Source organism: Culex pipiens, chromosome 3, assembly GCF_016801865.2.
Source record: "Culex pipiens pallens isolate TS chromosome 3, TS_CPP_V2, whole genome shotgun sequence".
Lineage (NCBI taxonomy): Eukaryota > Metazoa > Arthropoda > Insecta > Diptera > Culicidae > Culex > Culex pipiens.
Genome location: NC_068939.1, coordinates 135,333,641 through 135,358,351, shown reverse-complemented (window position 1 = coordinate 135,358,351; position 24,711 = coordinate 135,333,641). Strand labels below are relative to the sequence as shown.

Below are 24,711 nucleotides of genomic sequence, written 5' to 3'. Positions count from 1 at the left end.
GAACGAACTAACGATGCAAAATGTCTTTTTTGGGCATAGAAAAAGTTACTCAAAGTTTCATCTAAATCGTAAATAAATTTCCAATAAATTTGCTCATTCCCAATTTTTAAACTTATAGGTTAAGATTATAAAACAATGATAAAAAGTTTTTTGTTCCAACATTGGAGCTCTTTAAAATGGCAGCGGGGACTCAAACTTTTTTATTATTATTAAAAAGTATTCTGCTAAGTTTGAGAATTAAAAACTACATTTTTTAAGTCTTCCAAAACACTAGAAGGAAATCAGCGATTTTTTTACCTAAAATTTCATATTTGTAAAATGTTCAAAAGTTTATAGTTTTAGAAGCATTTTTATGAATTTATGTTTAAAAAAAGTTTTCAAAATTAATTGTTCCCTTCCTCGCACATTCACCTAATTTAGGAACGACCCCACGTTTACAACCCGCGCCTCCCCGGTGAACGGTGCCCGGTTTCTTCCTTTTTCTTGCCGGTGCTGGTGCTGCTGTTTTTAGAAACCACCTTTTTAGCCCGTACGTCCGTTTGTCTTCTGCAGTTTGCGTGTGCAGCAGTGTGCCTTCACATGTGTGTACAAGGTGGTGCTGTAACCATCAGGTGTGCGCTGGTAGTGGTAGTAGTAGGGACTCCTGCGGGGTGGACACGGGCCTCGGCAAAGACAACAGCAGCAGCACAGTTTACCTGTGGCCGCACGTTGGGCCGGATCTCGTCGCGGAACGTAATTTGGAACTTGAAGGTTGCGGGATCGTCGTGATCCTTCGCGCTTTACGTAATATCGGTAATTGGGTGATCATCTGATCAGAAGTGATTGGAAGTGATTTTGGGAAATTCGCCAAGTGTTGCCAAAAAATCTCGTCCAGTAACACTACCTCGTAGTAGGAAGAGAGAGTCGTGCCACTTTGACATATTCGGCGTGTACGCGAAAAACCTGTTACTGGGGTGATGGTTCGGTTACGTTCCAAGTGTTGCATCCACTTTAAACGGTGGGAAGATTCGCCGATTGCGAAGAGATCGCGGTGAAGAAAACCTGAATTCATCGATATCGCAGCAGCCTCGGTTATGAATCATTTGTGCTACTAATACACAGTGCTAGAGGAATCTCTAATAAATTATGCTAATAAGCGTAGGAAGATCGAGTTGGCACCCTGCACCACCCGGTTGAGAGCTAAGGTGCTAAACATAGTGGAATTCATTGTCTCGTGAAGATCAACACTGCAGAACGATGTCAAACAACAGCTGTGGTGACTAAGCTTGGACTACGCAAACAAACACCAATTAGAGTCTCTCGCTCTTGGTTAAGATTCGAGCTGTTCGATGGTGACTACACTATAGTTGAGCTCTTAAGAAGAAAAGCAAACAATATTGATATGCGATATCCTCCAACCTCCTTGAGGGAAGTGTCGGGCGGAACTGTGGGTGCGCCAGAGCGAGCACGTGCGTTGTGGTTGATGCGGATGATCGCGCATGTACACGTTGTAGGTTGTGGCTTGGTTGCGTGAGCGAGTAGGTTCGTTTCCAATGCAATGGGTACTGGCTGATCATCGATACAGTGAAATGTTCTGCGGGTTATGAATGGAAAGCTTCAGATTTTTTAGTTAGTAAAAATGTTTTTTTTTATAGAGTTATTTTTTTTAAATGTAAATCTTAATTTTGCCCGTGTCCGCTTAATTTTCCAGTTCTGTGTCTATTCAGTCCAGACTCGATTATCCTAGGTGATTTTTTTTCAAGGCCTTCGAATAGTCGAGTCTAGACTGAACATTTTTGAAAAGTGATGATTATGAGAAAATATCGAACTTTTTTGCAATTCCGATGTGAAACCAACTTACTTTTCCTGTCATTCTTGAATGACGGAACGGCCTACTTTTCAGCATCCATTTGAATGCTGAAAAGTTTTTCTTTTCAAAACTTAATTTCTAGTTTCAAGCATAACTTTAAAAAACCTCAACAAATAGAATCACAAAATGATTTTTATTATTAGAGTTATGCTACTGTAAAAAAGTATGAAGAAATGTAAAACATCAATAAAACTTTTAATAAAATTTACATTAACCATTTTTAAACTCAAGATATCTCGTAAAATAGTGATTCGATTTTCAATGTTTAAAAATGAAACTTTTGAGAATTTTTCAATAAAAAAATTATATTTTTTAAGTCAGTCACATTTGAAAATTTCCAGAATAAGTTTTCTCAGACTTTAAAAAAAATATGGCATCATTCTAAAATTTCGACTTAATTTTTATTGAAAAAAGCTTAAACAATTAAAAAAAGCTTAAGTTTTGAATTTTGAAAACCTATGCAATAGTTATCGAGTTAGCCTGAGTTCAAAAATGAGAAATTATTAGAAAACAATGAAAAAATCTTATTTTCTTAAAAAAATAACATAAAGAGACTAAGTAAAAAAAGGTAAATTGCCTAAAATTGTCTCTGCTTTTCAGAAGCTTTTGCAGGAATACCTTTCCCTTACAAAATATTTTAAAATACCTTTTTTAAATTCAACCCAAATATGCTTTCAAATTGAAATTAGAGAATTTTCTCGAAAATTTGTTAATACATTTGATTACAATAGTGTATCTGAATATGACTATTAAATTTTGTATAACCAGGTTAGGACTTTTCAGAAAAAAATAGGTACACGAAAAACAACTCGTTTTTTATTTCACTTGAGGTCACTAAAGATTTGATTCCCAAAATAAGTATTTTTAGCTTTCATTTTTTTTTTATGTTTTCTAGAGAACTAAAGAAGTCATCTTTTGCACTCGAGTTCAGCAAAATCTTATAATAAAGCTATGTATTTTTTTTTAAAAAAAAAGGTCAAACAAAATTTTCAAAATCATTTTTAGATGGGAATAGAATTTTCAATCGATAATGACAATACATTTTTTTGATAATGTGCACCGTTTTAAAGTTATATGCATGTTTTAAATTGCACTTTATAAAAAAATGTGAAAAGTCCGCTCCGCAAAACAGTAATTTTTGATTGCAAAAATCACCTCTTTTTTCAAAAATATCATATCTCACCATCTTAACTTTCTTGAACTCAAGTGCAAATATTGTCTTTTTTAGACCTCTAAAACATATAAAAAACGAAAATTTTTTTTTTTGGAAATTCAACTTTAGTGTTAAAAAAACAGTCATTCAGCAATTTTTTCTTCCCCATATTTTGTCTGAAATGTCATAAATTGTCATAAATTGTCATAAAATACAACTTTCCCGAAGGCATCAAATCGATCAGGAAATCCCTTCTCAAGACATAGGTTTTCGTATTTTCACATGCCCATTTTGTTTGACCAACTCGCAAAATTGTATTGAAAAATTAATTATGCAAAATAGCTTCTTGAGAGTATCTTCTAAAATTTAAATTTTGCTGATATAGTTTTTATCTTTGGCTGTTGAAATTGACGAATGCTGGCAGTACCGAATTTCGAATTTTATAAATTTTGAGCAGAGTTTTTGTTGTAGGTTTTTTTGTTGACATCAAAGAAATTAAGGATTCAACTACTACGCTAATTTTAAGAAAGTAGCTCTTTTGATTAAAAAAAACATTCAAAAGTCATTTCACACTATAACTTTTTTTTTATCTTTTCATATTTTTGCGTTTTGTAAATTGTTTTTGACGTATTCGAATATATTCGGTTTCTTTGATCCTAAACCAGCTTTAATTTTTTGTTTGTGATGCTTCTTGCATGTTTATGTGTGAAAAGTGAAATTACATAAAAAAAAATTAACATTTTACCATTTTCTGTTGTAAAATTATGTATCACATTATGACACCAAATCATTCATGAAAGATATTGTGTCCATAACAAAAGACAATGAAAATAATTACGGAGAGATGTAATTTTCATTTTTTTGTGTATTTTGATTTGTTCTGGTTTGCTATTTTGGTAAAATTACATAAAGATAATGTAAATTTACACCTTTAAATTTGAAACTCGCCGTATGTTTTACTTTTTTATACTGTGTATGTTTATAGGGGAAGTCTACTAATTTTGGCACACTAAGCAGAGTGTTTAAGTCTTATTACTAAAGTTGATTTTTGATAGGTTGAAAATTTAGTTGGATGAATATTACCTCTTTTTTGAGTAATTTTACTTAAAAAATGTGTAAAAAATGTGAACCTGATGAAAATTCACGAGGGAAACAGGGATACTTTCATCAGTGAGTGTAAGACGTAAGACCCAATCTCACCTCCGCTGACGACAGATAGAAATTGAATTTCAGTGTCACGCTAAACTTGACTGAATAACGGACATATCAAGAAATCTGACCTTCTAATTCTTCTGCGGCAATTTAATTCCTTGACCAAAAGTAATTTTTGGACTTCAGTCAAAACTCGGTGTCTTTTGTGAAATTTAGTGATTTAAATTTTATCTAGTAATTCAAACAAAATCGTGATGTTTAAACCGACTAACTACGTAAATTACTGCAATTTCACGTCAGCACTCTTATTTAGGCTGTTGTTGAATAAATCAATTGCGCGCTCACCTTCTCCCAAGCAATTGCTTCAATTGCGCGCGCAAGGAAAAGGAAGTGTCCATATTTGCCGTCCGAGCAATTCCTGTTTGACGCATTTTCTTCTTATAGGTCTACATTCAATTGCGCCAAGTGTCGAGGTCGTCACTCCGGTTGTCTGGAGCTTGAGTTCGAATTGCGGAATGTGTCCAACTCTATTAATCCCAGGTGGGAGGAGTTACCGACTTTTCGGCTATTGATCGTCCACGATCAATTTTTATTGCGTTTGTTTTTATAGGGGTAACTGCCGCTCGTCGCCGGAAACCAAATACGCCAGTATTAATTGCATTGGAAGCGCTTAACCGTTACAGGTGGACCCCGCTGGTTTGACACCTTTTATTTAAGTCAGAGATTTGTGTTTCGATTGGTGGTAAAATCGATGTAGAAAGTGACGTTGCAATTCGAATTTGTTAAATCAGCAGCGTTCTACCGTAGTCACAACCGCAACGAGAACGTGGCCATCCGCCGTAGCTGTCGCTGCTGCTTCTAGTACAAGGTACTAACCGATGCGCGTTCCCAAGCCTGTTCTATTGTGTGCCGAGAACGGTTTGCGGTGCCCCACAATTAGTCAGCCGCGCCGCGCATTAGTGATTCGTTACGCGTGTGGTGCTTCCAGCGATTAGCAGTAGCTCGTCATGAACACAAATCCGCGCGTGCACACAGGTAGCTCGCGAAGTCGCTAGTCCAGCCGAGTGCGTTCAGTTCCGATCGGGAATCTAGCGCAGTCGGCAGCTCTGGTTGCCTCGAGGCGTCCCAGATTAAGTTTGAGGTTCTAAGTTGTGTCTAAGTTGTAGTTCTTCCCGCCCCTCTAGGTTATGTGAGTTGGTGTAGTGTTTGAAAAGTGTGTCAAGATCTTGACCGATGTTGTGCATCGTCGCCACTATTCCCGTTGGGGGAAGAAAGTGACCTTATCGCTTCGCGGTGTAAATAAACCAAGACTGATAACGAAGTGATGGCTGATGGAACTTTGCCAAACGAGCGCGGTGGCACGGAGGAGGCGCCCTCGAGTGTCACCACTACCAAAACTTCCGAGATAACGATTATTATGAAAACACTGGTGTCAAATACGACGACGACGACGACCACCTCGAAAGCGGCGAAGAAATGTGAGTGCAACTGCGGTGGTTCCGCTGACGGTAGTACGATCGAAGTGACGACCAGTGTCAGGAGTGTGTTTGAGTGTCCCGCAGGATGTAACAAGGCCGCGTTGCTGGAACCGATCCTGGCGAGCAATTTTATGACCCTGCTGAAGACGGCCAACGATTCGAGCTCGTTTGAGAACGTGCTGGAGTTCAAGTCGCTGCTGGGGCCTCCCGTACAGCCGGTGCTCAAGACTTCCCGGGAGAATCTCCTGGGCGGTGGGGACAACAGTCAGGACGTCCGGAAGTTCCTGAGTGATCTCGGACAGCACAATGCTAGTGTTTGTTGCAAGACATCTCGCGATGATTCGGCGACGTCGTGCTGCGTAAATAACAACAACGAAGGTGAGCGTTCGTGTCTGGAGAAGAACAACATCAGTGTTATCGAGAGTGTCGCAAAAGACTCGAAACACTGTCTCAGCTCTTCGTCGGAGTCGGACACCGCCGGAGCTGGCACCGATTCCGCCGTATTTAAGAAGCCAAAGATTTGCGATGACATGAAAAGTGTTCGCTTTACGGTGTCGCGAGTTGTCGAAGAATCGGGAGAGTTTGCAGCCAAGCTGCCAAGTTCTACCCCGATCAAGAGATCCGGCTCGGAAGATTACAAGCTGAACCTGTTGACTCCGCCGGCGGACGCATCGTTCATCGATTCCGACTTCGAGTCCATGGAGCAGGATCAGTACGACACGTGCAGCAGCAAGGAGAGTCTCAAGCTGGAGGACACGTGTCTATGCGTAAGAAAAGAGCCGAAGGAGGTCGAACCCTTCAACCCGGAAGAACTATTCCCAGAACCAACCCACGTTCGAGAAACACTCCAAACGCCCGCCCGAGTTCGAAAGACTTCCTCCACCAAAGCATTCTTCGAGGAAGCTCTCAAAACCCCACTAGCCCTCCGGAAACGCTTCCAGAAGCGTCGCAGCTCAGAAATCCCCAAGCAGCACTCCCACTCGAACCTGCTGCAGTTCTTCTCATCCCGCAAAAAGAGCACCAGCTTGGACGGAGTCCAGCGACCCGTCCAAGCCAAGCGATCCATCACAAGTGACAACAGTTCCGACACGAGCCGCTGCGCCTCCCCCACCCTAACCGAGGAGAACCTCCGGCGACTCTCGAACGCCGTCCGCATCGCGGATCTCTCCAACCGAACCCTGGTTTGGGGCGAAAACTTTGACTACTCGTTCGAGTGCGAACCGTCCCACTCGGACGTGGAAGAGGAAGACGAACCCGAAGATCCGGATGACCCCGTCGCAACGCGTCTCGTCCAGTTCAACATCTCGCCGGACTCGTCCTTCGAGATGCAACCCCCAATCGTGCCAACGTTCAAAATAGACCCACCCCAGGCCATCAACATCGCCTCCGAACTGGCCCAGGGACTGATCGTGGAGAGCTGCATGAAGCGCTCGGTCAGTGATCCGATTCGGTTGAAGGCTCGCAGCCTCAGCTGCACCCCGCTGACTTCCGATATTGGCGAGTCCGAGGAGGACGAGGAGGAGGTGCCCATCATGAAGGAGGCGGCCCACGTGCACTTTCACAGCGTGCACGAAGCGTCGCTGAGGAGTCTGGACAAGATTGGCGTGAGTACTTTGTCTTTTGCAAATATGTGGTATTCTAGAATATCAAGTAATAATATTTACAAAACGAGTTGAAATTTTATATGATTTTGCTTTGGTTGAGACTCATATTGCGGCATTTTAAAAATATTCTCAAAAATATGGCAAGTTTTTCAAAGACATAAAATTTGTTAAAATCAATGCTAATTTTTACACCTTTAATATGAATCATAATTAAAAAAAAAAGCATTTTGTTACCATTTTTGTATTGAGTAATTATCTACGTTTTCGCAAATCAGCTTTTCATTTTCATGATTGATTTGGAAGAAACTTAGTCCATGCGTGCCCTGTGCCATTTTGGCATATAAGAGGTATATAATTTTATGAAAATCGAAGCAATTTTCTAATCGATTTCGCGGCCTCGGACAAGTAGTTAACGGAAAAAAGTCCTGATTTTTTTAATTTTTATCACTTAAAGCTAAGTTCTTCCTATTTTCTCAGAATACATATTTTTCAGTTTTATTTTATTTTCCAATTATGTTTAAGGGGTTACATACATGTAGAAAATCAAAAATTTCATATTTCAGAAAATTTAATAAGTCCACTAAAAAAATGATTTTCAATCACTCCTGAAAGTTTCATGAAGATATTTCATGATTAAACTGAGTAAGAGACGATTTACGTTCAAAATTTTGAACTTTGTGAGCGTTTTTCTGTGAACACTGAGTTGATTTACGGGTGCCACGATATCTCGAGATCGGATGGACCAAATTGGCTGAAATTTGGGGTGAAGACTCCCAAGACATATTCCGTGTGCATGACAAAGCCCGATTTTGGAATTTTGCTTTTTAAAAAAATACAAAAATCTAAAACTGGCGATTTTTTATATGAAAAACATGAAAATATTTTCATCTTTTTTTTAAACAAACTTTTTGAAAATCAGGCTTCGTCATGCACACAGGACCGGTTTAACGAGGCTTCATCAAAATTTTGAGCCGATTTGGTCAAAGCAGTGTGGAGATATCGTGGCACCCGTTTTTTGAAACTGCTAACTTAAAATGGCTATACCTCGGCAATGATACAACCAAATATTTTCAAATTTATTTTGATAATAGTTGAATATATGTATTTTAATGCCCTTAAAACTTAATTAAAAAAAGTTTAAGTGTGTGCCCAAACCAACCTCTTACATTTTTGTCGATTTACATGTATGTAACCCCTTAAGGGGAACAAAAATATAGTAAAGTCGTATGCAAAAGCATGCTCATCATCTTTGTGGAAAAAAACACCTAATATTACACACTGCATGCACATTTTTTGTAAAAGTTGCAACCGGTGGGATTCAAATCCAGCGCCAACAGTCAGGACTGGCGCCTTAGCCCGCTTGGTTATCACCGATGAAGAATTGAAAGGATAAACGGATCTATGAGCTTAACATTTCTGTCAAGCAGGTTTCCTATACTGAATTACACGCAGCTGAATTACTACTTTTTTTTTGCTGTGAATTTGGAATATTTCATTTATCGGAATCGCAAATCTTATGTAAAAATTCATCACGTAAATGAGAACTTGATATAAAGTTATGTTTGCTTCGATAGAAGAGACTAAAAATTACACTAAGATGCCTATGCAAAACATTAAATTATGCGAAATATAACAATATATTAATTTTAACCTAATATTACATTAAATTTGTTGAAAACGATGCGGAGCTTGTCAACGTTCGACACTTATTTTGCAAAAGAAAAAGAAATGCGTCGACGTAGTTTGTGAATGGCCCCTCACATAAATTAGATCTCTATTATTTAGGTATTTTGTTCCTATTTTCGTATTGACTTATCATTTCAATCTTTGATTTGGATGAAACTTTGCCCATACGTTTTCTAGCCCATTTTGGCATATAAAATAAGTATAAGCTGTGAAAATCGAAACAATTTTCTGATCGATTTCTTTTTATAGCTTAAAGCTATGTTCCTAAATTCTTAGAATACCGTAATCTGGGGTGAATCGGGACTACAGTCTGAATAGGGACAGCAGTTTTTAGAGCACTTAAAGCTTTTAAATTTGAAAATGGATGTACACATTTTGTTGGCCTGAGTCTGTTCTAACCGAAACCAACCAGAAAAATCAAAATATTGTACTCCAACATGGTTAAAACTGCTGTCCCAATTCGCCCCATGTGTCCCGATTGACCCCAGTTTACGGTACATATGTTTAGTTTTATTTTTTGACATGGTTAAGGGGACCAAAAAGGATGATTACAAAAAATCCCAATATATGACCATACAAATTTGTATAGTTTTTTTTAGATGTAAAATATAATTTGCATTCAAAATGACTTCACAGTTTTATTTTTGATAAACTGCTATGTTCTCAGCTTACATGCATTTTTAGGTAAAATTTGTAGAAATATTTTTATGTTCCTACAAAAAACATCTAGGACCTTATTGATTTGATTTTCAAAGTTAAAAAATAAAACTTTAGTAAAATGTTATATATTTTAATTATTTCTTTTTTTCGAAATTTTGGAATCAAGCCAGACATTGTGAGTTATCAAAAAAGAAAGTTGTCAGCTTTTTTTCTTAAATTATTTTAATCTAAATGAGCAGACAATTTCACAACAATTTCATTTTGTAACATTGCAAAAATAACCAATAGTCTTCCAGATATCAGTTCAAAGTGAGGTGACACAAAAAAAAACAAAATTTTAAACAAATTTTGAATGTTCTGCTATATTTATGCAACTAGCCTCACAGTCAGCTTATTCAAAGAAAAAGACTTTAGGAAAAATTTACATTTTTTTTCATTCATGAAATATTTAAAAATGGCATAACACAAAACAATTTTTAAAAGGTAAAAAAAATGTTTTTAAGTTTTTGCAACTTTTCCCCCATTTTAAGGCACCCTGACATAAACTTTGAAAAATATTTGCAACGGCCTAAGTTTAAATTTTCAATGGATTTTTAAGCGTAATCAACTGAAATCAATTAAGATTGCGCTTGGAATCATTTTCAGCATGTTTGGGATAGTTAAAAAATCTTTCAAAAAAAAAAAAAAAAATTAAATCCTTTTTGAAAACTGATGATTGCATATCGACTGTACGGGTAGAATTTCGAAATTCTGGCTTGTAAGTTAATTTTTTTTTACCTTGAAATTTAAAACAAAAAGCTACTGATAGATGTATTTTTCAGTTTAACACATATAAATAACCTACCTACATTTTTTTTTAAATTAAATTAATTTTACATTTGGCCCGCAAGCTTATGTGATCTTCTATTTGGCCCGCTATTCAAAAACGTTGGGCACAAATATCGCTCTTAATCTTCAAATCAACTTTTTTTTAGTATGAAAAAAAAACATTGAAATTTTAAAATAGATTCAAGATGTTTTTTTTTTATTCAGGCTATCACAAATATGTTTAAAGAATTTGTTTTTTGAAAAATTCTCCTAAAAAAATATGGAATTATGGAAAAAAAAATAATCGGGTTCAAAAATAGGATTAAAGTGGCCACCCTGCCGGTTTGATTCTATGTTTAAAAAAATTATAAGCATAAAAATGGTTAAGTGAAGGTTATGAAAACAGCAAATTGGCAAAAGATGATAATTGGAGTTTGTAGAAAAGGATTTTAGAGCAATCGAACAACAAAAACTAAACAAGATAATTCCATATTGAATATTCTAACTAAGAATGAAGAATAACGTAAATCAAGAGAAGTAAAGTTAAGTAAAACAAAAGTTTCTCAACAGACCTCAGGAAAAAAAGATAACAATAAGGTAGTTTAAATTAAGTTAGCAATTTGGTCAAGAAATTGAACAATTTAAAAGTTTTGAATTGAATCAACACAATACTATTGTGCCAAAATTGGTGATAACAAAAACGAAGTTGACTTTATAGCTGTCGGCCACCATTGCTAGTACCAACCACTAGTGTCTTCCTTTTTATCTACAAGGACTTCGCCGCCCTGGGCTCCTAAGTGTATGAAAGTATGGCACGGAGCGACGGCGCCGAATACCCATATTTACACAAAGAATTTTAGAGCGCCCGCCGCGGGATTCGAACCAGCGACCTCTGGATTGTGAGTCCAGTGCGCGGTCCGATTGATCCACACGGACGGTGATAACAAAACTGTGACTAATTTGCTACCACTGACATATATCTAAGGCCCAGCTATTTAATCGACCTACTAAGCACGTTGCAGATATTCATGTCCGGTTCTCGCGGAAAATCCGCCCATCCGCCAAAGGCAACGCCCATGCTATGGGAACGCATTCTTTCTCTCTGTTTTCGCTGCACACGTGGTCCATTGTGTTGCAGATGATGTAGGTGGCAAATTTCGCTGGAATCTCTGAGACATGCAAGCAAAAAAAAGGTGAGAAATGAGTGGGAAAACGAGAGCAGGTCAATAATTAGCAAGCAATTTGAACTAATTAGATTCATGCGAGAATTGTGCATCTCTAGTAGACTTCTTTTTTTGTTTTACTCGGAAAAGCCAGAGCGAGAGATAACAAATGTTGTGGCGGGTAGGTGATGTTTTGTTGCACGCAACTTGCTCGCAAGCGTTTGTTAGTAAACAATCGGTTCGCGGTAGCGGCAGATGAGCGCCGATGGGGGAAGGTCGCGAAGCTGGTAATTAGGTAGGAGATCTTAATAAACACCTTACCTGAGGGCGATTCACGGAAATTGCTTCGGGAATCACAAGGTAGTGCACTGGTTTAACTTCAAATTAGGGCAATTATAGATTTGGCTTTTTTTTATTTTGTTTTTTTTTTTTACGGAATTTTCACAAAGCTATGCTTTCCGTATCTGCCATTAGCAAGCATTCACGAAGAAGATAGCAAAGTTCGTCGAAAAGTTAGAGAAAGTTCAAAAACTTGTTTCTTTTATTCCTCGAACGTCAAATCTGAACATGTGATTTCTATCATAAGAGTTTTGTTATAAAGCAGTTGAAAAAAATTAGCAAGATAGGGGCAGGGGGGGCAGAATGGACCAGGGGGGCAGAATGGGCCACCCTTGGTTTTGGGCTTTAGAATGGATTTAGACCAATTGTAAGGCAAGGGTCTTGTAAAGGACGTCACATAACGTCACCATACCGAAAACGACGTTTGAATTCATTGTATTTTTCGAATTATGAGCAAAAATGTAAATTTATTAGAAAAACCACGCAAATTTTGTTTATTTCGAGGTTCTTAAATAAGCTTTCTGAAAAGTTGGATTTTTTGAAAAAGTTTGCTCAATGCTTATAACGTTACTAGATGTTACTACCAAGGTATACAAACAACAACGGAACCTTAAAATCATTTAGAGACTTGGTGGTGGAAGTGTTAAATAAAAATCCACTTGGGGGCAGAATGGACCACCCTTATCCTGCCTTATAAAAACAATCAAAAGTTATGAAATTTTGATTAAATGGATAATTTCACTCCTGGTAGCTTCACAAATCACGTTTAATGCAACATTAGTTGATTTTTTAGTTGTTTTGATGATTATTTGTAAAAATAGTGTCCTTTTTCAACATATTAACACTATTTTCAAAAATCTTTGTTTTGGTAAGTGACTATTTTTATTAAAGTGGTCTAACTTCATGGAAACTATGTTAGAAAGGTACCTTAAGTCATTTCTTATCTCCCTTCAACGTTGTATTAGACAAAATGGCTTGTTTTCTAAGGTGGCCCATTCTGCCCCGCAGGGTGGCCCATTCTGCCCCGCACCCTGGAAAAAAAGTCGAAAAAACTTTTTTTTTTAAAGTGGCTCAAAAACAGTTTTAAGCTAAAAAATTTCATCAACCAAGTATATAACATTGAAGGGAACATCCCAAAGCATAAGCCTACTACACTGAATTCATAAGTTTTCATGTTTTTCTATGGTTTTTGGCGCATTTTACTTAGGCGGACCATTCTGTCCCCCCTGCCCCTATGTGATATTTTCTAATTCAATAACTAGTTTGAAAGATCGTTTAGCCACTGACGTACTTTTCTAAACCATCAGTACAATCGGGAGACATTAGAGCAAAACGTGCGATTCTAACGTGCCCAAATAATATCGTGGGAATAATCTCCCTAGCATCTCGTTAATGTGCGTCAGAGTGTATCAACAAACAATTGTAGTACAACTGTCGATTACAATTTGCTCCACATACTCCAATGGGTTATAATAAGAACCGACATTTCGCGTTGCACCACAATTTTCGTATGAAATTACAATCCCTGGTTAATTAGAGCTCACGTTTTCTTTACAATGTGCAACACGTGTACTCATCAGCTTAACAGTCTATTATCAATTTAACGCAAACTCTTAACAATCCTTCTTGGCACGCAGTTGTTTCTGGTTTATCGGAAAAATCGGCTAATCTACAGTTAATCCAAACCCGATCCCAAAACGGGGTAGATTTGCATTTTCCGCACCACAACTTCATACTCTGGAGCGAAATGTATGCCCCACTTGGTGGGATATTTATCAAACCAAGTCATGGACGGGGGAAAAAGTTACTTGCTGCAGATGGTTGAAAAATGCAATAAATTACTTGCTATGAAAGTTTCCTTTTGCAGATTTTGAAGTGGGGGGGAAAAAACTCGCATGAAATATTTCTCGCTGCATTACATTTATGATGATTGTTCTATCATATCTTGGGTGCCACATGATGGCAGCTTGCAACTGTATATGGCTGCTAGAGGCGATTTAATGTTGCGTTGAATTAATAGAAGTTTGACCCTAAATGACGCCACATGTGCGAAACTAAATTTTGTGTGTGCCTTCCAAATGTAAACCAGCGAATAAATTTTAAACCACCAACGAGACTTTAGGAAAAAAAAATCCTGTTGGATTTTTTTAAACAATCACTAGCGCCAAATATTCATGTGTTGGATAGCGGAAGCTTTGAATTTGTATATTTGTTTTTATTTTTTTATTGATAAGAACAACATTAAGCACATAGGTCATTCTTGTTGGTTATCACATCAAATCAAATCAAATCAAATCAAATCAAATCAAATCAAATCAAATCAAATCAAATCAAATCAAATCAAATCAAATCAAATCAAATCAAATCAAATCAAATCAAATCAAATCAAATCAAATCAAATCAAATCAAATCAAATCAAATCAAATCAAATCAAATCAAATCAAATCAAATCAAATCAAATCAAATCAAATCAAATCAAATCAAATCAAATCAAATCAAATCAAATCAAATCAAATCAAATCAAATCAAATCAAATCAAATCAAATCAAATCAAATCAAATCAAATCAAATCAAATCAAATCAAATCAAATCAAATCAAATCAAATCAAATCAAATCAAATCAAATCAAATCAAATCAAATCAAATCAAATCAAATCAAATCAAATCAAATCAAATCAAATCAAATCAAATCAAATCAAATCAAATCAAATCAAATCAAATCAAATAAGAACAACTTGAAGCATCCTTTTCTACGACTTTTTTGAGAAAACAAAAAAACTGCATCTTGCTGTTTTCCCTTTGTACAAAACAATGAAATCTGAAGTCTTTTGAACAATTTTGACTATTTGTTTCATCAGTTATTTGTTTTTGAGCAGAAAAATAGCCATTTTTTTGCCTGTTATGGACCCCCTTTTTCTATAGTGGACCCGGGTCCACTAAAGGCAAACTGTTATTTTTATACCAAATTTAACCGATATTTGATGTTTTGATGCATGGTGTAGGTTCAATGATAGATATAATGAATAAAAGATGGATTTTGCTCACTTTTCATCATAAACAAATATAATTTGTTAACAATTTGGCTTTAAACAACAAAAAAAATCTAACAGACATTTAAACACATTTATTTCCGAAAAAGATCAGAGAAAACGTTTCAAAAACCACTGTAAACATAGAAATAATTTAAAAAAAGTAATATTTGATGCAATTTTTTTATATCAATTACATAAATGGTTGACCGAAACTAAACAATAGATTTGTTTACAGTTGCTGATAAAACCACGCATGTTTATTAAAAAAAATGTTTTGTTATTGATTTATTATTATAAAATATCATTTAAAACTGCAATTATGATGCTTCACTTAAGTACAATTAACTATAGTTTTGATTAATTATAAATTCTTACGGCTTCAGCATTTTTGGTACTTTTAACATGAAAACAGCTATAATTGAATAAAATATGCGTTTAGGTTGACAACAACAAGCATTTATTGTATGTTTCAGAGAAACTTTTGCTTCGATACACAGTTTTCTTCATTCTTGAAGGTTAAATTAACAGGGGTCCACTTTTGGAAAAGTTTGGATTTTCGTTTTCCTATATTGGACCCCCCTAATTTTTTCTCGAAAATGAGCAGTTCTTCGCTTTATTTTAGTAAAGTTCCTTAAACTTACATTATTTCAACTTGCTGAAGTTAAATAATCAGTCAAAAATTATTGGATAGTTAATTCAATAATAAAATATAAATGCAGTTTTGTTGTGAAAATGCTAGTGGCCATGGCTGATTTCAGATGTCGAACTCTAAACACTTATTTTGGTGAAAAGGACAATTCAATGTCAGTCAACATTGTTTGAAATGATGCTGAACATGCCAAATAAAAGATTTGTAGACAACAACACGCTTGAAATTGTGATTTTATTGAATTTTTCATCAAAAACCCTTCAGAGGGTCCACTATAGGAAAGGGGTCCACTAATGGATAACGTACCCTAACTAAATGTTTTTTTTTTCTATAATGTTTGTTTTCGTCAAATCTTACATTTTTCGAAAACTAATGATTGCAAAACAACTGGACTAGTGTAAAATGCATTTTAAAACACCTTTTCCATGCAAATGTTGAAACTATGGCTTGTTATTTCAATATTTATATATTTTTTTTAAATTTGTGAAAATGTATGTTCTTTTCGATTTTTTTTTTAACTTTTGGAATCAACATTAACTTTTCAGATCGATGCATTATTGAATTTTCGGCCCTATTGAAATGTTAGTCTGGATTCCAAGGTTACAAAATATTTTTTCGAAGAGATCATAAAATTTCACAAATGTTTCATTTTTCAACATTGAAAATTGGACAAAAGAGAGAGGAGGCGATACACGCAAAAGAAAATCGCTCCCGAAAATGTTCAATCAGTAGAAGATTTTTGTGAATCTCACCACTATAATTAATCTATTTTGCTTTGTTCACATACTTTATTCATCTACGAAGAGTGACTGGTCAGTTTTTCGACGTGTGATGTTACACGTGCAGTACCGACACCAGTTCTAGTAATATCGGTTTCCCGCCGAATAGTTCAGATAATGATTTTTTGTGTTTCATTTTTACCGATCTTTCGTACGCAAGAGAAGAGATGTCCCCTTCCAAATTCTTAACAAGAACAGTTAATTTTTTTCGAGAACGTTGAGAATTTCCGCTAGGTTTTGTTGAACACTAAATTTAATGTTAAACAAAAGCAGTTGAATTTTTTTTCGTAATGTAAAACACTGAGTTTTGAATTAATACAAACAGCCCTATTTTTTTTCAAAAGTTGTTTACAAGAAGGGGAAATAAACTAATTTTGAGTACACTAAGCTTGGCCAATTTTGCAGTTTTCCATTATCAAAATCCGAAAAAACCTCTGCTCGCGTGGGCTCGCGTGGGCTTCTATATTCGGCTTCTGACTTCGGTATTTCAAATTGGTAGTTACAGGTTTAAATATACAGTCGACTCTCCGGTTTTCGATCTCTGTTTCTCGATATACCAATCTATTTCGATGAATTTGTCATACTCTGATTAATTTGTTTTGTAATCCGATACCTGCCTCTCTAAACGGTCCTTTTCGTTTCGGCACAGAAAGGATTGACTGTAATTTCATCATACGTTCTTTGTCATTCTGGTTATGCCTCTGACATTACCACTACACCTTTTTAAAAAAAGGATGTCTCTTATTGTATCAGAATATTAAAAACAAAAATTAACAGGTTTCTTTGCGAGTTGTTTGCCTGTCTATCGCTTATTCCTGCAAGAAATTATAATTGTATCTATTGAGATAGAAGGATTTAAAAAACAATTAAAAACAATCTGTAACAAAAGTGTAGTTTTTGGATGAATAACAGTTGATGAAACTAATCCCCTGAAACCGAGAAATTAAAAAAAAAGAATTATCAGCCAAACAGCGTTAACATGTTGCAAAATACTTATAAAAACATATATCGTTTCATGGAACGTCATTTTTAGACGAGCCCCCTTTATCCCGCTCCATGCTTTCTAAAACATTGTAGGAAGATCGCTACCGCTAGTTGCCGGCAATGTCAGCCAGCCGGTCTATCCCTCTGTCTGGTGGTCCAACTGGTGTAATTCAATAAATAGTAGCATGAAATTGCCAGGGTTTGTTTTTTTTTGCGCCAACCAGTTCATCCACATTTGATGCATGGTCTTCTGGCAGTTGCAGTGTCTCTTTTCCTTATTTATCACTTGGATCCAATTTAGAGAGAGAGGGAGGGGGGACGATCGTCTCTCGTCGCATAAGGCACACTATTTAACTTGAGACAGAAGGAGAATGTAGCGCAACGACCTCCACCCTGATGGTATACTGTGTGGCGTGGCCCCCAGATAAGGTTACAGGTTCGGACCGTTGCGGGAACGAGTGCTGCACGGTTCGATGCGCTCCGTTGGCTGGTAATAGGTGCACTTGAAGAGCCGTTTGTCGGCATGTTTTGTGTTGTTCAAGTTGAGGTATTCATGTTTGGTAGGAGAACTAGTTGTAGGATTGGGTATCTGGAAGCTGTTTGCTAACCTGTTTCATACATCATCAAAACTGCAACTTGTTATTCAAATTCCACTTCTTCCTCAAACTCTTCAAATTCGTCATCCCACTACCAGAGCATGTATGTACGTGCCAATTCGTCAATCTCGCTTCTCAACCATTTAAACCAGGTCGAGAGATCGAGATCGATCGTGATCGCGGGATCCACTTCCCCCCAGTATCAAGTGTGTGCTACCACCACCTTCACTATGATGCTACCCTTGAGCGTGGAGCGTTAAATTGAAACCCTAATCTGGTTACTTTCATCAGCCGCTGCGCGCAGTTCCGTTCACGGTTTCGATTAATCGCTGCCAGATCCCACCAAGGCAAATGGGCGGCCTGCCCTGCAGACACCCGACGACCTAGTCGGCTTTGGAGGCCTATTAGGCCTCCAGTTATCTGCTATCCTACTATGTGGTTGTGCGCTTCCGCTTAGCTACGGTTTGTTCTCACGTCAATCACGAGGCGAAACAGTTCGACTAACCTTTTCCCAAAACCAGCAGGCAGCGGGGCCAAGTTCCATTTACATGGCAAGTGTGCAGACGTGGTTGAAGTTTTTAGGGAAGTGCACCTTATCTGTATCTGATGGGTGAAAGCAGCGAGTGTTTGCGATCGCTGGGACTTTTTCAAATAGAGTGTCTTCAAGTGGATTCGGTGACAGTCGTTCAAGGTTACGAACCTCTGCTTTACAACGTGTTTGTACTAGAGCGTCCAATTTCCCGGGGTTACAAAATTCCCGGGAAACGGGAAATTTTCAACAAATTTCCCGGGAAATCCCGGGAATTCCCGGGAAATTTTAAATTTATCGAAAATTGATCTTATTCTGCTTCTGATTGTAATTTTGCAACAAAATTTTATAGAACTGCAACTTTAATGTTCAAAATGAGTGTAGGGGTCAATTAATGGCTTGACTGCTTATAAAAATCATACAACTTTGTAAAAAAAAATAAAATTATATCAATTGATTTTTTTGTTAAGGAGCAAGGGGTTTCCAGCATCAAGGATTACTGACCAGTCTAAATGGAATTACCAGGATTACTGGCAATATGCCACGGATTACTTTGATTTAGTTACTTGGGATTACCAGAAACCACGCAGAATTGCTCTGCCCACCATTGAAAAAACGGCTAATATCCACTTTTGACAAAAACGAGATATTAGCACCAGGTGGTAGAGGATGTTCCAACGCATCTTCTGGAACTTGAATTTTACTGAAATAGTGCTTAGACTTGGCTGCCGATGCGAAAAACCAAACGGCTAATATGCCACTCTTATGGGAAATTGCCTTGACGGAGATTTTGACACAAACACTAAAACGCGTTTTTCTCGGAATACTTGATTTGGCATAATAGCCGAATTTTCAATTATGGGCAGTGCTAATATTTATAAAAATAACTTGGAATAACTGCCCAGCTTCCAGCATATTGAGAAAACTCTTTGGAATTGGATAGACTGACATCTGTCAAACGCACAAAACCACGTGCTTGGCAATAGTGCGGCCATCCCGGGAATTCCCGGCACAAATTTCCCGGGATTTTTTCCAAAACCCAGGATTTCTTGAAAGCCGAGAATTTTTATATTTTGTATGGTGAATTTGCGAAATTAAACAAAAATCTAATTTTGGCCTGGAAATTACATTAGCATTACAATTTATAAGTTTGAACTTTTCTAAAATTTTATTTAAATTGGTACCATTTTATGTGTTGTCAGTTTTGATTTTAGACATCTTAAACCAACTTTTTAAGCTGTTTTAGTCATGTCATATAGAAAAAAATTAAAAATAAATATTTATAAGATGCTTATTAAATTTGAATTATAAATGTGGTGCATAAAAAGTTCAAAGCACAACAGAGAACAACAAAAATTTATTTAAGCTATCTAAAAACTACTATCCTTGTTTAGAATTGATATTAATAGTATTGAGCTAATTCTATAACTTTCAAGCTTGAAAAACATAAAAAAATATAAAGAAAACATAGATTTTATGACTTTTAAAAAAAAAATCCTGGGAATAAATATTTTTCCCGTTCTCCGGGAAACTCAAAACCAGGGAAAATTGGACGTCCTACTTGGAAATCATCGAGAAAATTGGGTAAATATCAACATCAGTTTAACAACTGATTTTGGCGTTTCAGTGCATTTGAAATTTAAAGCACAACAAAGAACGAAACAAATCTTTATGGCTATCCTTGTTTAGATTGATATTTATATTATTGAGCTAACATTATGATTTTAATGCATGAAAAACATAACAAATATGAAGAAAACATTGATTTTATGACGTTTTCAAAAATTTCCCGGGAATAAAAAATATATTTTTTCCGTTTTCCGGAAAACTCAAAAACCGGAAAAATTGGACGCCCTACTTGGAAATCATCAAATAATGGGGTAAATATCAACATCAGTTTTACAACTGATTTTGACGTTTGAGTACTTTTTCATCCGAAAAAATTTGAATTAGTGAGCATCCAAATTAGCGGACATTCCGAATCTGCTCTGTACTTCAAGCAAAAGCAAAATGCATTCTGCCGATTTCCCTTAAAGAATTACTAGTAGTTTCTTGAATTAATGGGAAATACACGAATTACTGAGTAACTATGGAATTACACGAATTACTACGGAATTACTAGGTAATTCCAGAATTACAGGAATTACTGCAGAATTGCGGTGTAATACTGGAATTACTGAATTACTTACTCAAAATCCGAATGATCCCGTACTAGATATGACTTTGGTTTCTTACATGAAAATTAATAGGCAATAAATAGAATCATAAAAGGTTTATCGAAATTATCTTTTCAACAGTTATTTTTTATTATTTTATTATTTTCTGAAGTATGTTTTCACAAAAAAAGAATCATGGAATTACCAGAATTACTGGGATTATTAGGAATTACCAGGATTATTCTGGAATTACTCAGTTAATCCGGAATTAGTGAATTACTTGCTCAAGTTCCAAGTAATTCCGGATTAGTGACCAGTCTGACACGATGCTGGAAACCCCTTGTTAAGGAGTATTATTTTTTTAAATAAAATATTGAATCAGTGAGTAAAATCCATGCTTCTAAACCATAAAAATGCTTTTAAATTTGTCTCTGTTACCATTTCAAAGGAATATGTAATAATGTAATAACGTTGACTCATAAAACAAAATAAAGCAGGCAGAAATTATGTTTTTCATGGCAAATAACTTGTTCAAGACCGTAATTTTATCAACAAAACTGATTTTAAGGATTATTAGGCAAAATTTTGACTTTTTATCAATTTCACCCAAAATTTATAGGTATATTGTTAAAAAACTTATAAACTATGTTAAGTAAAATTTACACATTGATTTTCTTTTTCTTCTTAAAAACTTATCAGCAACCTTAGTGATTGTGTAAAATTTGAACACATTAAATCTGATTTTAACAACAAATATTTTGTACAAAGTCACCCCAATATGCTAAATACAATTTTCAACGCCACTAGTTTTCAAATACTATTGAAAAACTTTTTTTTTTTCAACAATAGTGCATGGACCTTGTGTGGCCTACCCCAGTACATGTTTTACAAAATGATAATCTTGAGACAAACCTTACCAGTTGGAAAAAAATATATAAAATCAGAATGAAATCCTATCATTGATACCCCGTTTTTCTTGAAAGTTCAATATGCACAGTAGATTAAAATGAATAAACTTAAGTTAGGTTCTCTCATTAATATTTTTTGCAAATTAAAAAAAAATTAGGACCAAAAAGTAAGGAAAATGTATACTTCCGCTTGAATTTCGGGAATTCCCGGGAAATTTAAAAATTTCCCGGGAAACGGGAAATATTATTTTTCGGGAAATCCCGGGAATTCCCGGGAATTTTTTTCCCGGGACGGGAAATTGGACGCTCTAGTTTGTACCATAAAGTTCGTTGCAAATTGTTCCTGGCTAAAACGGGTTCGATTCATTTTACCTGAACCTGAGATCGCGGTCGCTATTGTTGAGCGACGTCCTGTCTGTCAGCAGTAAGAAGCGGAATAAAAACAGCGCTAATAAAGCAATAAGGACAACACACAGGAAGGAGTCGGACTCCCTCGAGTATCACGAGGTCCCCAGAGGGGAGGACTCTCTACATACATTTGAATAACTTATCGCGAGATCGGTTCCCGCGATCCTTTTTTGAACCTTTCTTATCAGTTGAACAAGATCAAACTGCAACGCCTTTTTTTATTGATATAAGTGCAACATTCTTGAAATGGTATTTTTTTTATAATTTACAATTCAAAAAGTGTAATTATAACCGCAAAAATTGTGTAAATTTACTTTCATTTTTTGTTTGTAGTTCTCGATTTTCACCATAAATTTTTTTTCTGGTTTTCTGGGATAGAACTCGGGAATTCGATGAACAAACAGGGAAACTATTAGTTAGTTATAGTTTAGTTATAATTCGACAAACAAATGATAAATTCGGGAAAATTAAATTTGACTTTGTGTAATAGACTCAATCTACTTGGCGTTGATTTAATTCTTTTGAGTATCGCATGTTTTTTTTTATCTCTAGCAGCTTGTTTTAAAATTTGAAAATAAATAATCACAGCATGGTGTCTTTTTTCAATAGTTAGTATCAAATTTAAAAAATGACAACACCCTTATGAAAGTCTTAAACCTTTATATTTGTTTACTTTTAAAATGTCTGAAATATTTCGTTTTAGTACAGATATTTTGGAATTGTTATTTATAAAATTGGCGTTTTAATTTTTGTTTTTTTTTAATATTGTAGGAATATTTCTAACATGTTTGAAATAAACCATTTTCAGAGTTCTACTATAAAAAAATCACGTTTGATAAAATCAAATTCAGGTGGATAAAACATGGGAACAAAAAATAAGTTTTTGAGAATGTGATTTATCTGAAAATAAGGTTAAAAAATTGAACGTTTTCTAAAAATTACTAGTTGTTCTAAAAATCGCAGTACTGTCAAATGATTTTTTAGAATCTTGTGTTAAAACTCAAAGTTGAAATTTTTAGTAATTGAAAACAAACAAAGTTATTTTTTTGTGCAATTCCGTTTAATGAAACGGTTTTTGGACTGGTACTTTTTTTTTGTCAAAAATTCATATGATTTTGTCAATGATACTAAATTTTTCAATACAGATAAGTGCCAATAAAAATATTTTTTCTTGAATATACACGAGCTCTTTTCAATAAAATAATTGTAGAGTACATAAACATAAACATAAACATAAACATAAACATAAACATAAACATAAACATAAACATAAACATAAACATAAACATAAACATAAACATAAACATAAACATAAACATAAACATAAACATAAACATAAACATAAACATAAACATAAACATAAACATAAACATAAACATAAACATAAACATAAACATAAACATAAACATAAACTTAAACATAAACATAAACATAAACGATAAACGATAAACGATAAACGATAAACGATAAACGATAAACGATAAACGATAAACGATAAACGATAAACGATAAACGATAAACGATAAACGATAAACGATAAACGATAAACGATAAACGATAAACGATAAACGATAAACGATAAACGATAAACGATAAACGATAAACGATAAACGATAAACGATAAACGATAAACGATAAACGATAAACGATAAACGATAAACGATAAACGATAAACGATAAACGATAAACGATAAACGATAAACGATAAACGATAAACGATAAACGATAAACGATAAACGATAAACGATAAACGATAAACGATAAACGATAAACGATAAACGATAAACGATAAACGATAAACGATAAACGATAAACGATAAACGATAAACGATAAATGAAGAAAACTTTGAATAAAATTTGTACCAGCCTAAACGATAGACGATAAATGACGAAAACTTTGAATAAAATTTGTACCAGCCTAAACGATAAACGATAAACGATAAACGATAAACGATAAACGATAAACGATAAACGATAAACGATAAACGATAAACGATAAACGATAAACGATAAACGATAAACGATAAACGATAAACGATAACCGATAAACGATAAACGATAAACGATAAACGATAACCGATAAACGATAAACGATAAACGATAAACGATAAACGATAAACGATAAACGATAAACGATAAACGATAAACGATAAACGATAAACGATAAACGATAAACGATAAACGATAAACGATAAACGATAAACGATAAACGATAAACGATAAACGATAAACGATAAACGATAAACGATAAACGATAAACGATAAATGAAGAAAACTTTGAATAAAATTTGTACCAGCCTAAACGATAGACGATAAATGACGAAAACTTTGAATAAAATTTGTACCAGCCTAAACGATAAACGATAAACGATAAACGATAAACGATAAACGATAAACGATAAACGATAAAAGATAAACGATAAACGATAAACGATAAACGATAAACGATAAACGTTAAACGATAAACGATAAACGATAAACGATAAACGATAAACGATAAACGATAAACGATAAACGATAAACGATAAACGATAAACGATAAATGAAGAAAACTTTGAATAAAATTTGTACCAGCCTAAACGATAAACGATAAATGACGAAAACTTTGAATAAAATTTGTACCAGCCTAAACGATAAACGATAAATGACGAAAACTTAAAATAAAATTTGTATCAGCCTAAACGATATAAGATTCATGATTAACCATTTTAAATAATTTAAAATGGATTCAACAAATATATTTTTTCAATTTAAAAAGGAAATAAGTATCCATTCGATC

At 35.1% G+C, this 24,711-nt stretch overlaps 1 protein-coding gene across 5 annotated transcripts in view; it reads left to right on the top strand.

The window, feature by feature from the left end:
• LOC120413784 (regulator of G-protein signaling loco) overlaps positions 1-24,711 on the top strand; it is a 111,462-nt gene that overhangs the window by 22,017 nt on the left and 64,734 nt on the right. The window contains exon 1 of one of the 5 annotated variants that reach the window (XM_039574733.2): positions 5,245-7,236. The exons of 3 other annotated variants lie outside the window; for them this stretch is intronic. In XM_039574733.2, the coding sequence (XP_039430667.1) occupies positions 5,479-7,236 (1,758 nt within the window). In that variant the 5' untranslated portion in view covers positions 5,245-5,478. Of the gene's footprint in view, positions 1-5,244; positions 7,237-24,711 lie in introns of those variants that run through there. One more of the 5 variants, XM_039574730.2, reaches the window with a different exon arrangement.